Source organism: Numida meleagris, chromosome 4 (assembly GCF_002078875.1).
Source record: "Numida meleagris isolate 19003 breed g44 Domestic line chromosome 4, NumMel1.0, whole genome shotgun sequence".
Classification (NCBI taxonomy): domain Eukaryota; kingdom Metazoa; phylum Chordata; class Aves; order Galliformes; family Numididae; genus Numida; species Numida meleagris.
In genome coordinates this window covers 52,139,564-52,153,829 of record NC_034412.1, presented here as the reverse complement: position 1 = coordinate 52,153,829, position 14,266 = coordinate 52,139,564, and the positions used below count along the sequence as shown (strand labels likewise).

The following is a 14,266-nucleotide window of genomic DNA, read 5'->3' as shown; positions in this document are numbered from 1 at the left end:
GGAAAAGAGAAGGCTCCAGGGAGACCTCATTATGGCCTTCCAGTAATTAAAAAGGAGATTAAAAACAAGAGGGAGATACACTTTTTACATGGTAAGATAGCGACAGGACAATGGGGATACATTTTAAACTCAAAGAGGGGAGATTTAGATTAAAGGTTAGTTGGCAATTCTTTATTCAGAGGCACCAGAAGAGGTTGCCCATAGAGGCTGTGGACGTCCGATCACCGGAGGTGTTCAAGGCCAGATTAGAAGGGCCCTGGGCAGCCTGATCTGGTGGGTGGCAACCCCACCCACAGCAGGGGTTTGGAATCAGATGGGCTTTAAGATCCCTTCCAACCTGAGCCATTCTTTGACTGTAAGAATTCAGCTTTCCAAGAAAGAAAAAGCTGTCACTATCTTTCTAATTTAAGAGCTTTAGTTCCCTGTACAATGAGTCCCCAGCTTTCAAGTCTTAGGTTTTGAACACCTTTTCCTTTGAGCTTCTACTTAGATAAAATAATAGGAAATGGTGTGAATGTCTATTTATCATGTAGGTAAAGAATATTCTATAACAGCCTGCTTAGGTTTTTGGAAATCATTACAATTGTGAAGGCAAAAATTTTTATTAGTGCTTATTATTCAAAATGAAAGAACAGAAGACTAAGACTCTGCTAGTTTGGAAAGTACTAAGCCTGCAATGCACAGAAGGCTTCTCTGCTCATTTTCAGTCATTGGCCTGCCTGAACTGAGCATTTGGCTTGGAAGTTCTAAAGAAGGATAAAAGCAGGAGACAGGAAATGGCTGAACCCGAGGCCTCCAACCACACTGACAGCTCTCCCAAGCAAATTCAGCAGCCTCACTGGCTTCACTTTGCTTTTTACAGCACTTACTGTAATTCCTCTTTTGATCTCAGACACCAAATGCAGCTACAAACTCTGCAAACTGATCACAGCATCAAAACGTAAAGGAAATGACTGACTGCCTTCAACTAGCCAGCCAGCAAAGCTGGTGAAGCTCCAAGTTCAGTCACGCACAATTCCTACTTACAAGACATTTATCTAATCTAGATCCTAGACAATCATAACATTGTCAGGATTATCAGATGACACGACAACTCTTACCATAATTTTGAAGTAATTCTTCTTTAGTTGAAACAATTAGCGACCGGTCTTTCGCTGAGAGGACAATGGCAAGGCACACATAGTGCTGCTCCGAGGAGTTTGCACGCCGCACTACAGTAAGAAGTCTGACAGGATGGTTATTAGGAGGAGTACTAAAATGTTCAATGCAAAACCAAGTTGAGTAGCTTAAACCAGATGGCGGTGGGAAAAATCGTTCACCTATGAACAAAAAGGAAAACTCATTATATACTTGGAGTATCCACTTCTTAGGACACCTACATGTTCCTATCCCTTTTTTCCCCAGTCGCTCAGCTCCTCAGCTGATACTAGTTACGCCTTCTCAAGTTTTTCCTTTGTGAACTGTGATGCTGCTACTTTCACTTGTGACAGAAGCCTAGAGAAAAGTCACATCAAGCTAGCTCAGAGGGACATCTTTCAAAATCAAGCAAAGCAACAATTGCACGCTATTCTTACCCTAAAGGCAAAAATTAACTTTAAAGATGTGCTTGTTCAAAACACCCAAGCTTCAGTTCCCTAGACAAAAAAGGGGTCCTAAGAGGGGGTTAATATCACTATAGGATACATTTTCCACAGGTGTGACTGAGTTAGATCCATCCAGTCTTCCTTGCTAAAGATCCCTCTGCCACACATACTCAACCCTTCTTAGTCTCCACAGGTGCTCCCACGGTACAACAAAGAGCTCAGAGAGTTCAATTACTGTCTAACACTAACCCCACCTTACTGCAGCAAAACTTGAGCTTTCTCTTCCTTTTTTTTTTTTTTTTTTTTTTTAAATAATACTTAAGACTTATTTTGAGCAACAGATCATGTTCAGTTAGCCCCCAGCATACCAGGTCACTGTAGGCTGAATAGCTTGCAGTGAACAAACATATGGGACGGGAAGCAACTTAGATGGGACTTTTGCAATTATATTTGTAACTACATCTGTAATAAACTTGAGGAAGAAGAATTCAGCCAAAGTAAGCCACAAAGATGTCCTTACAATCCATCCCATGGTTCCTATGCTCTGGACACTTAACACTGGTACCTACATTTGTTCTTAACACGTTGTTTCTTTATACATAAAAGCATGAAAATACAAGAGAAAAGAAAGGAAAACTGACCACACATTTTTCTTTCTTACATTTTATGTTCTCCTGAAAGCCTTGTACTTTGAAGCAATCACACATTTGCATTTTATATAGCTTGTCTTTGTCTTAGGAGCAAAAAGTAACAGGAACATAAAAATCAAGACACACAAAGTGCTCAACTGTGAACATACAATATCCAACACCATAACATCACTTCATAACTGAACATCATCAAATAAAAAATACTGCTAACAGTAATACCCAGGTACTTACCAGTTCCAATACCACTGACAACCGCACCATCAATTAGTCCTGTCGTGACAGCATTATTGGTGGGTGCATTATGGGGAGCCAAACTTGGCAAGAACAGACAGCTGTTAAACAGAAAATCAGCATTATTAGAGTATAGGAAAGCCAGAATAATCAGAGTTCCATACACAGTAAATATAACCTAGAAAAATACACCATGAGTACATCATCACTCTCTATTCATGCACGTATTTCTGAAAGGTGGAAATTAAACCTTAAGATTTCTCCTTGTGAGGTTAAACTATCTTTAGCACAGAGACATTTGGTACTCTATGTCTTTGGCGCAAAGGCACAGAGACTTATGCTCATGTTGCTCCATAGCATAATCTGTTCCCTTGTGGATGATCATAACTCTCTTCGTACCCTTTGAGATGCAGATGCTCTGGACTCTCTGTCATGGTTTTGTGATTTTCGGTTATTGGTATTCCACATCATAACATCATGTAGTGAATGTACCTGGTTCTCAGAAGAGAAGGACTACTACATTTCCCAGGGTACTTTGCTCCTCTGTTACCATTTCCGGCCAGAGGGAAAAGATAAAAGCTCACAATATAAAAACTTGCAGATCATGAGACCTCGTCCCTTTTTCCGCCGTCTCTCGTCTTGGCAGCACCTCGCTCTCCAGCCGTCTTATCGTCGGTAGTAGAGTAAGGCCTACCTTGATTTTGGGACATTCTCTCTCTCTCTATTGGATTTATCAGCTTAAATTGTAATTATATTGTATTATAGTGTGTTGTTTTGCATTCTGATATCTTATTTACTAAATTAGTTTGTTTCTCCTCAGATTGTTGCCTCTGTTCTTTGCTCTCAGGGCCATCTCCTTCCCCTTTTCCCCTTTTCCCTTTTCCTGGGGCGTGGGCCCATGGGTCCCCCGTCCCGTTTGTCACAGAACGGGGCCAAACACCCGTAAATCGCTGACAATCTCTGAGAGACAGGATTAGCTAAATATTCCAGGGATACGGTAAACACCAGGTATGGTGTTCTTTTTCTAAGTATGTACACCCTGACAGTGAAGTCATATTTCACAGAACTAGATACACATGGTCTTCACAAGAGCCACTGATGCTGTGGACACGATGGGAACAGGTATCAGAAGTACCCCCCCAGGTATCAGAATATTTTAAAATCTCAGAAAACTTCACTGCTCAGCCTACCTGTTGTAAGGGAAATCCCCGTAAGAGTTCAGCTGCCAAATTACACTGAGGGGCAAGTCACTTTGCCTCTATTATAAAGACAAAAAGTCATCGCTTTCTTGATATTTACCCTCAATTTGTGGGGTCACAGCTATCTTCCCCTTGGTTACAGTTCTCATTATGTACTTCTTCCTTCATCCTGAAAATGTTATTTGCAGGGAAATCCCCTACTGTCAGTGGCGTTAGAAGCATTGCAGGTGTCCACCAACTGACTATTCACATGGCATATCATGTGTTCACCAACCACCATGGGCACTTTGAAACAGACCAAAAACCGTTTACATCTTTTAATGGATTATGGCAGCCTTACAGGTGACCCAGTGAAATTACAATGGTTTGTTACGTGGGTTACTTCTGAATGTGTTAGCAGCACCTACAAATCTCCTGAACCAATCACAGTGGCAACTCATTTTGCTAGCCTATTTCCATTCGTTCTTAACAGAAAATGTTTTCCTCTTCTGGGGGATATAGAACAGAACTTTGAGCAACATTTGTTTTCCAAGTCAAATCAGTCCCTAACTATACTAGATATGAAGGTTCGATGCCAAACAGATACACCTTTGTTTCACAAAGCTCTAAAAGGAACACAGAGCAGTGGAGACCCGAAACACAGGCTGAGCTGTGCTCTCACACCAGTCATCCCAAACTAGAACTTCAACACTCAGATGAAAGTAGCTCTCTCCAATGCCATGTCAAGAAAAAGACTTAAGAAACACAGTAATGTAAATATTGCATTTGGAAAGAAAATGACAAACCAAACAATTCTGTCAGGTTGTGCGCTTCTACTTCTATAAAATTGTGGAAAAGCCCTCACTCACAGATCATTTAACTTTTCCCAAAATTACTTTGAAAATAGACTTAACTAAGTTGAGGAGCCATGCATGTCATACGAATATTTCTCACGCTTTTCAGCTTCGTAGCAGTTGTCAGTGTTACTTGCCTATGTCGCTGAAAACCTCTAAATAAAATCTTCTAGTCAATATATTTAAGCTTTTAACCAAGCTTCTAGGCAATTCTGAACAACCACTTATTGGTTAAGGCTTCCCTTACAACTGACCTAAACATACCTCCCAACACAGAGTTCTTTGAGCATCTCAGCCTATTTTCAGTCTGTCTAAAGAATGGTCCACAGGCAGTTAAGGAATACTTGTCTTATACTCCTGATCTGAATTATGACAGCAATTTTAGATATTTAATCCTTAATACAGGACAAAAAAAGTATTTTCATTTTTTTCTATTCCATGCTGAAAAGGGTGTCACATTTTAATCCTCTAAACAGCCATGTTAAATCACAGCAGATGATCTTTACTTACAGGTGTTAAAGTCAATTAAGAAAAAAAGCAAAGGATGATGGCACCGTGTTCTAATATATGGAAGGAATTAATTACTATATTCAGGCAGCATCTCCAGTTATCTGTCCACTTTTTTCAGTTACTTGGACTCCACAACGATTTCCGCTTTACTTATGTTTCTGCTTTGCCTACTCATTTTCAAGTTCTTCAGCAACTTTAAGCAGGTTTCAGAGCATTTGGGCGGTTCAGAAGTCACATGGAAATTCTAGCAACAGCTGTTTTTCTGCAGGTGTATGACAGTGTCCCTTTGTTACAAAAGATCCGTGAAATCCAGATCCAGCAGGGTACTATCAACACTGATATACATGTAGACTTGCACTTTTACACATGGCAAGGATCAGCTTCAAGTCATTAATGCCAGAACGGACATTTGTGGCATGAAGCATTACTTTCTTTTCTTTAAAGGATTCATTGTTTCAAGACTGCAAATAGTCCATTACAGATTTCAATCATTCCTTTGAAAGAAGAAAATAACAGAACACTGCACTGTGCCCTATGCAATTTGAGAGCACTATGGTACCTTACCCGAACCCTTCAAGAGATGTGTCAAATTCGATGAAGGCAGGAGTGACTGATGAGCCGTGAAGCCTGATATCATGGGGTGTTGTCATGGACACCAAGCACTTCACTCGCGTCAGGGGCACCGTGCTCCCTTCAGCTGGTTTGAGCAGGCTCCTACTGATCCGGTAGTGGCTATCTTCATGCAAACTGAAGACACTGTCTGAACCCAGACCTTCCATTGAGGTAACCATGCTATCTGCAGTAAGAAATCAATACACAATACAATATTGCAAAAAAGAAGGCATTTTCAGGCTTTTTATTGGGTCTTCTCAGAGCAACAGCTGAATGATCAAGGACTGTCCACAAGTTCAGCCTCTCCATTAGAAGATCAAGAGTTGGAAAGCACTGCTCTCATTAGAATAATAGAATTATTAAGGCTGGAAAAGACCTCTAAGGTCATCCAGTTCAATCCCAGCCCATCCCCGCCATGCCCACTAACCATGTCCCTCAGTGCCACGTTCTCCACGGTTCTTGAACACCTCCAGGAACGGTGACTCCACCACATCCCTGGGCAGCCTGTGCCAATGCCTCACCACTCTGAGAATAAGTGCTTCCTAATATTCAACCAAATTATAAAAGCATTCAGCTGAGGCAAATTGATTAACATCTTTGCAAGATGGCATACAAATTTGGTAGTGCTACCAGAACAACCCACCTCATTACCTCACACCAGAAAATGCTCCTTTCGCATAACTCAGGCACATTCTTATTATATGACTTAGCAGACAGGAAAAACTCTGCTCCTTCTTATTCAGTAGGTCAGCAGTAGGTCTAAACTAAAAGCCTCAGAGCTCAAAATAAGCAGAGAAGCTCAGAAAAATTTGCTTAGTGATTGAACGTAGTAACTTGCAGCATACCCACAAAGGTAGTTTTGCCTTCTCTTTTCTAGTTTAGTAATTTTTCAAATTCATATTTTCAGTTTTCACTGTTTATTCTTCCCCCATCCTTTAATAATACCCTATTAAACATAAAAAAAATAATTCAGTGCTGGCCAAGAGAAAAATTTATTCTCCCCTTCTCTCTTTTCCAGTGCACATAATCTGATGCCATAACACAAATAAAATAGAATGCAGTTACCTAATCTTGTATCTCTGAAATTAAAATGAAATATGAGAGTCCTGTAGACAGCGGAGAGAAGGTATTTAATGCTCGTAACTCAACACCATCCAGGACACTTTCTAGTTCCTTTTAAATAACTCAAGCATTCCAATTAAAATGTGAACAATGCTTTACAGCGTACTGTGTGATGACCGAGTCAACATCCAGAAATAAATATCACATGCTTTGGAAACTCACCAATGTTTGTACTACCACCCACTGATACTTCCCTGTACTACGTGAATGGCTGTTCCCAGGCTCTACAACTGACGGATAATAGGAGAAAGGGGCATGTGTAGAAGAGAGGAACAGATCAGCTAGAGAAATACACTGATATTAAACTCAAACAACCCGTTACAGACATCCAGCACAGTTCACCAGGCTGATTTATTAAATAGCTGGAAAATATATGCAAGTGTTCTAGTGTGATAATTATAGCTGATGGGCCACTGCTGTATGAGGTATTCTATTAGATGGATACCACACAAATAATGAACGTTTTCACGCTACACGTATGTATATCTACAATCTAACAATATCAAGTAAATAGTCTGTCTTACGTACAGAAATTCCATCTGCCACCTTACTGAATCTATGGGAGAGACTACACAGATGTAACGACATGATGTGAACCTTAAAGTACGTCGGGTGCTCTGATAGTAACACCTCTTATTTATTTCCATGGAAAATACAACAGATACAAGGAGCACAATAACACTATTTGATAGAGTGAATTCTCAGGTACAGAACGCTATTTTTCAACACAGTCATTACCACTAGCTACACATTTTCACCAGTGACAAACAAGAACCTGTATGCTGCGCTTGTCAAATCTGCACCAGTAGAGGTGACCCATTGTTTCACAGCTGCTATGACAGCATCATTGCTAGGAAAATGTTACCCCACGCAGTCCAACTTCCACTGTGCCAATATCCATAAATGTTCAGCAAGCATAGATGAATGTCAATGGGTACAATTTCCTCTGTACAGAAGAATTCAATTCTACACGTTTGCTTTATACACCCTTCCATGTCAGATGCCATTTGGTCAGATTGCCCCTCTGCTGCCATCTGTCTCATGGCAACAAAACGTAACAATATTGGCCAGAAAGTTCAACCTCTACTGCCATACCACCAACATCTGCCTCTGACATCATGGGCCAACATCATAAAACAGGAGATGTTACTTTCAGAGCAGCCCTTGTATCTGAGAACAATATTTTTCCTTTTACTGTTAATCAACTACAACCTTAGCATCCACTAAAAACCTGAAAGTAACCTACTATCAAAGAATCATAGAATGTTTAAGGCTGGAATAGTCCTCTGGAAGCCACCTGCTCTAGCAAGGGAAACCCATAGCAGGGTACCTAGGCTGATGTCCACGTGGATTTTCAAGATCTCCAACGAAGAGACTACACATCCTCTCTGGGCAACCTGTGCCAGTGCTCTGTCACCCACACAGTAAAGACACGTTTCATATTTAATTGCTACTGTTTGTAAATTTAGAAATGTTTATTTCATATACATCTAGTGATTTAATTAAGTACCGTGGGGCAAAGGTATGTCTTTCTGCACGTTTATGTACAAATATTTACAAAAGTATGCAGTTGAAGGATATCAGTAAAATGATCTTTACACAAACTTCTGGTACCTCAGCACTTACTTCTCATTTCCGGTTCAAAACTCAGCGAGCTCGGTTTGTGCACGCGGTACTGTTTCAACAGCTTTTTGTCCCATGCTCCGCAATTCAGAGGATTTCCCAAGCGTAAAAATTCCCTAGGAAAGAGGACAAAAAAAAATCTGAAGATCATATTCTCAAGTTTTTATCTCAGAATGGCACCAAATACAATACCATTAAGAAAAAAGATAATTACTTATTTTTAACTAAGAAACTAAACAAAATAATTACAAGAAACCCACATGATCAATTTGAAACTTCAAACTTTGAAGACATGCTATTGAAAGTTGATGTTATTTCAACTAATCAAAAAGGATTTAATAAAGTAGCCAACTTCTTGGCAATAAGGACACTACATTCTTGGGGGAGAGGATTGGTATCCCTGGTTCATACTCAACAAGCTGAGCTCACCTAGAAACAGCAAGCTCACATGAGACAGTCAGCTCTGCATTGTTTCATCCATCTGTTCAGTTATAATAGGACGACAGTTTCAGAGTTACCAACACCCGTGCTTACAGATATCTATTGTGTCTGTAGCTACAGTTATGTTACCAATATCTATGTCTTGGAGAAGCTCAAGTCCCTGTGATGACAAGCATGCATACTGCAACTATTTCCAGTACTTCCAGATGCCAGCAAAGGGGAGTGAAAAACTGCCCTCGTTGTATCTCATCCACTTACCTACCACCCACAGAGGATTATAACATCAAATTCCTCGTGCCAGGTGAGATCCAGCAAGAAATTCAAAAGCATGACACAGCTGTGTGGGTATCAACAAATGGTTCCAAACATGTGCACAATAAACTTTTCAACCTTCCTTTTCTAGCATCAGCACAGTTACATATATGCAAACATTCCTGCATTAACATACAGGAAGCTCAACTTTTTAAAGTTATGCTTCACAACAATTTAAGAAAATTCTCAACATGAAGCCACTTCTCTTATTTGTCCTTTCTATCTGTTCTCAGAAAGTGTTACAGCAGAACTGGTCCAGAACAAGGCTAGGCAATGCTACCAAAGTTGAAGAAGAGGGCCATCAGCCCCACTCTTGCTATAAAGGCTTGATTTCTCCAGACATTTCTTCTATCACATCCTTGTGTTGCCTTCACACACACTGAAGGGCCAAATCAAAAGCTGGCCCAAAGCTTTTCTAATCTGGGGTATTTAAAGCTACACGGAAACATCTAGGGATTGACTCCCTTCTGTGGCACCATTGCTTTTACAATCTTTGCATTTCCTCTTGCTGACAGCCTAGCCAGGGAGCGCACTATGGATAGCCTCTCAGTATTTACAGGAAGGAAGGAAGCATGCAACTTCAGTGCAATCTCTGTAGGAAAAAAAAAAAAAAAAAACAAAAAAAACCCACATTTCCTTCCACCACACTGCTCCTTCCCCCTGATTCCCCGCATCTCCAGGGCTACATGCTGATTAGCAGAAGCAAGATAGGCTATTTAAAGGAGAAATAAAGCAGGATTCTGTGCCATCCACTGCCACACAAGGCTGTTTATGCTCTCTAACAATCCAGGCTATTTACAGTCAGCCAGCCTCAGCACAGGCACAAGGGACTGGCTCTGCAGGACTCAATGGTGTCGTTCTGACCTGAGCACCATGGGCTGCAGCGCCTGGGAGGCCAGCCTTTCAAACATCCTCTGGAGCGGGGGATGCAGCGAATGGTCCTCATCGGCCAGAGCAGCGCTGCATCTCTGGAGAAGGCGTGCGTGGAGCCCAGCTTCGCACATGACTTGCTGGTTCCTCTCTGTATGCACAAGGGACTGCAGGATGTTGGCCACTGCCAGCTGGAGATCCAGAGCATGCTGAAATGAAAGAAAAGCAACGTGCAACCTCAGAAGAGACAAACGGAGAAAACCCTTACGCATAATAACGAAAGGGAAACCACCCGTGGCAATGGATACACAAAATATCCTGTATTAAGTTGTGTGTGCATCTTACAGGGACAACGAACACTACCATCACTTTCTTTTTTGAAAACAAAAGATAGGAGTTTGAAAGAAACAAATGAAGTCAAGCTAACACAAAAGGATTTCTATCAGATCTTTCCTACATAACTATTTAACTTGATAGTTCCGTGAAGCATATTAGCTTCTTGGCAGGAAGTAAGAAGACACCGTCTCTTTCTTATATCCTGTAGCCATCCTCCTACCCAGTCACTCCCAAATCAGAAGACAGGAGGGATGTTTTGCCCACCTCTGGGTGTGTAGCTGATCCAACAGAGGCCAGAAGATCCAGCATCGCAAGCATAGCACCAGGGTGAATAACAACCGCATCAGAGCTTTGCATGGATGTAGATCCCGTTTGGAGTTTCACATCGGGAATGTTTTTCTGAGGGCAAACAGGAGGTGTTGAAACAGAATGATATGCATGCCTGCAGGGAAAAAAAATAAACACAACACACCATTACAACCCCCAGATGTTAAAATCTTTGTTGAGTTTTGGAGGAGGTTTTCTTTTTTGCTGGGGGGTTTTTTGTTTGTTCTGTCGTTGTTGTTTTTTAACAGCTGCAGTGAAAACTAACCAGTACATGCACATTACCAGTACTCCTTTCCCTTCCGTCAGGTCAACACACCAAGCACTTTCCTCCTCTCAAACCAATTGATGCATTTCCCCACAGACAACCTAGAAGGGTCTTAATTTCTTGAGGGCACTTTAACATAGAAGGAATCTGTTCCCTAGGTGATGCACAACTTAAAGAACACAGAAGTTGCCTTTCTCATCCCTTTTTTCATCGCAGTTGCAGTGACAGCACACACAGGCAACCAATATTCCTGCTGAAAACTGAATTCATCCCAGAGAATCAATTTCTCCCCATTTTCTTCAGCAAATGCTTATGAAATTTGCTATCAAACAACTGCAGGCAACTTCTAACCAACCTGCAGGAACAACGTTTATCTTGGTGCACACCCCTGCCAGCAGCCCATATGCTCTCAATCTTTCAATGACTGTTGGAACGATCTCATTTTACATGAATCGTCTGTAGTGTACATATGTACATACATACAAAGTATTTATGGTATACGCCTATTTGTGAGAAGAAAGAAAACATACTCTTATCTAAGAGTTTTAGTGAGAATCAAGTACTGCTTGCCATTTTACAGAAAGTGACTCCAGCTAAAAATGGGTCTCCCCTTCTATCCCATCAGTCAAGAGAATCATTCTGTCCCTCCTGCTCTCAGTGAGGAAGACGTGCCTTCAACAGAAATAACACTCACAGACTCTCACTGTCTCAGCCATTAGGCACTTTTCATCAGGAAACCTTTTTTTCCCTGCTAAAACAGGACGCACAGGGAAGGTGACAATGGCTGCAAGTACAGTTCTGCCCTAAATATTTCAGCGGTTGCATCTTGACCACGCAAACCAGCAACAAAAAGCAAGATCATTTGTGGTGAAAGCTGGAGGCACTGCTTATTTTAGCCTAAGACAGGACATTATAAAATACAGCACAATTTTCCCGTACCGGCCAGAAAATGGTCTGTATACAGAGAGTTGCAACAAAAGCGTGCCCATCAGAAAGATTAGCGACAGCTCAACGGAAATTTGGCATCTGAAAGAACCCTAGAGCACTTTTTACATAGAACATTTAAAAAAAAAAAAAAAAGATGAAATTTCTGATGCTCAGTTCCTTTAGCTAATATTTCCACCGCACACAGAATAGTACAACGAATCTAAGAAAAAAAATCTGTCCAAATCAATTTTCCCAAGGATTTTCACCAACTATTTAACCACCAAATTTCCAAGCTAGCAGACTTAATGCTTGAAATACTTGGTCAATAGAAGCAGTCTTGTTTGTTTCTTTGAAAATTAAATCTAATTAAGGACAGCAGAACAACTTGAAATAGTATCATACAGAGAAAGTCTCTTAACCTTTTCTTAATCTTTTGTCTTTCTTAAGGCAGAAAATTAAACATATGCATTCCTTTCCTTGCAAAAGTCTTCCTCCCAACACCTGAAGAGGAAAACTGCCATCCCTTTGTAGCATCACCCTGATAACTTCCATACAAGTTTTAGAGGATACGATTTAGTTAGCGATACTTTTCAGTCTAATGAAATTCCACTCTCCAAAGCACTCTAAGATAAAACTTTCATCCGATTTTAAGCGCAAATTTTACTTCTAAGTGTCCTAATCAGCGCTATTGCATCCACCTTATTAAGTCAACTTTGAAGCTGTAATACAGTAGTACAGGAAAAGCCTAATTAAACTCCCAGTCAATACTCAGAATGATGCACAAACAAGCAGATGGCCCTTGCCTCAATCTGCCTGCCCTTTGACACTGCACGCAACAAACTGATCAGGGGAAACAGTGGAGAGTAGGCAGCTGGCTTTTCTGTCAACAATGCAGCAAAAAGTCATAGCCTAAAAGCAAACATTAGTACGAGGTGCTTTGCACACCACTTGAAAACACCCTAACTTCCCTATGTAGCTTTCCATATGGAAGTACTTACATAAAAGCAACAAAGAGTCAGTTCAAAAACATTTCCCCTAGGCAGAGAAAAGACCACAGGTCTTACAAAATCCTGCCAAACTATTGATCGAATGTTATACATCAGCAAGCCACTGCACACTCTGCAAAAAATTAATTTACTCATGCTTATACATTATTCACATTATCCCCCTAAGGAGGGAAAGGAAGAAGCAGGCAATGTAAGAAGCCATTCTGACCAAGTCTAACTGCTACGAATGAGCACTCTAACAAGCCACTGACCTTCTGACTAAAAGTACCTCTTCCTGAAAAATTAATTGGGTAAAACAGTTGGGGAAAAACAAATCCTGCCGCATTACTTCACAGACGAGCAGGGTCCAAATTTCTCTGAGTTGCTCCTGATTGTTTTTACACTTCTCAGATCACATTCTACTCTAGACCTTTTGATTTTCGATCACTAATATAACTCGAAGTAATTTGAGACCCTGGAGAAATTTTGACCTCACTTACTAGCAGAACTACCAACTATTCATTATGAAACACACCCTGACATTTATTTTATCCAATAAGCATACAAGCAAAAATGGACACCTCACGAATAATAGCAACTTGAGAGAAAAATGAGAATGAAGAAACAACAGTGAGAAACCAGAAGCAAGATGAACTTCTCTTAAAAGGATCGGTACCTTTTCCTCGACAAAGCTGGCGTACCCCAGGGAGAGGGGAGAGAGGTCTCATTTGTCAGGCAAGGAGGGATCTGTTCTGCACGACTATAGACAAAACAGACAGGGGTAGGACAGAGAGGTTAGAGAAGAAACCAGAAGTTGAAAGCTTGTTAGTTTTACACAGCCATCACCAATGAAGCCTTTACTTGGACTCATTCTTCAGAATCAACACAGATGACAAAGGACGTTGCTGAGTGACACGCATCAGGTAAATGTGTGGACATGCACAGCATGTCCTTGCTTTATGGCACGGCTCCGCAGTGCTCGTTCCTTACTTGGTAGAGTTTATCAATATGATCACACTGGCAAAACAGAGTATCTTTCAATGTTAGACAGCAGAAATTGAGAAGGGAAAGCAAAGCCTGAGCAAGCCAAATACGATCAACATAGTTAAGACGAAATTAACATAAACTTTATAAGGACTGATGATCAGAAAATTCAAGAAAGGAAAAAGCATTCACTGAAAATTACAACAACAAAAATCTTCAGGTAGCTTATGTCACAGGATTAAGGGATTTACTTACCCCACTGATTCCTCATGCTCTACTGCAAGCTAGTGTTACGACTTTCTGCAGCACGTGCAGCACTTCCTTAACATACGTTTTCCTCTCACAGCCAGAATATTTTAATAATCTTTTAAAATGAGATTAAGAAATTGATTTCTGTTCTTAGTTTGTGAGGTTTTTGTTTGTTTGTTGTTTTAAAAACCCAGAAGAGATTATTT

At 40.7% G+C, this 14,266-nt stretch overlaps 1 protein-coding gene across 8 annotated transcripts in view; it reads right to left on the bottom strand.

Annotated features, from left to right (window-relative positions):
* The window catches only part of WDFY3 (WD repeat and FYVE domain containing 3), a 142,078-nt gene that overhangs the window by 60,154 nt on the left and 67,658 nt on the right, over positions 1–14,266 (bottom strand). For 7 of the 8 annotated variants that reach the window (XM_021394984.1, XM_021394990.1, XM_021394987.1 and 4 more), the window contains exons 14-20: positions 13,504–13,587; positions 10,587–10,764; positions 9,981–10,195; positions 8,367–8,479; positions 5,571–5,802; positions 2,465–2,565; positions 1,101–1,319 (exon numbers count right to left, since the gene is read on the bottom strand). In XM_021394984.1, coding sequence (XP_021250659.1) covers positions 1,101–1,319; positions 2,465–2,565; positions 5,571–5,802; positions 8,367–8,479; positions 9,981–10,195; positions 10,587–10,764; positions 13,504–13,587 — 1,142 coding nt within the window. The remainder of the gene's footprint in view (positions 1–1,100; positions 1,320–2,464; positions 2,566–5,570; positions 5,803–8,366; positions 8,480–9,980; positions 10,196–10,586; positions 10,765–13,503; positions 13,588–14,266) is intronic. The other variant, XM_021394992.1, reaches the window with a different exon arrangement.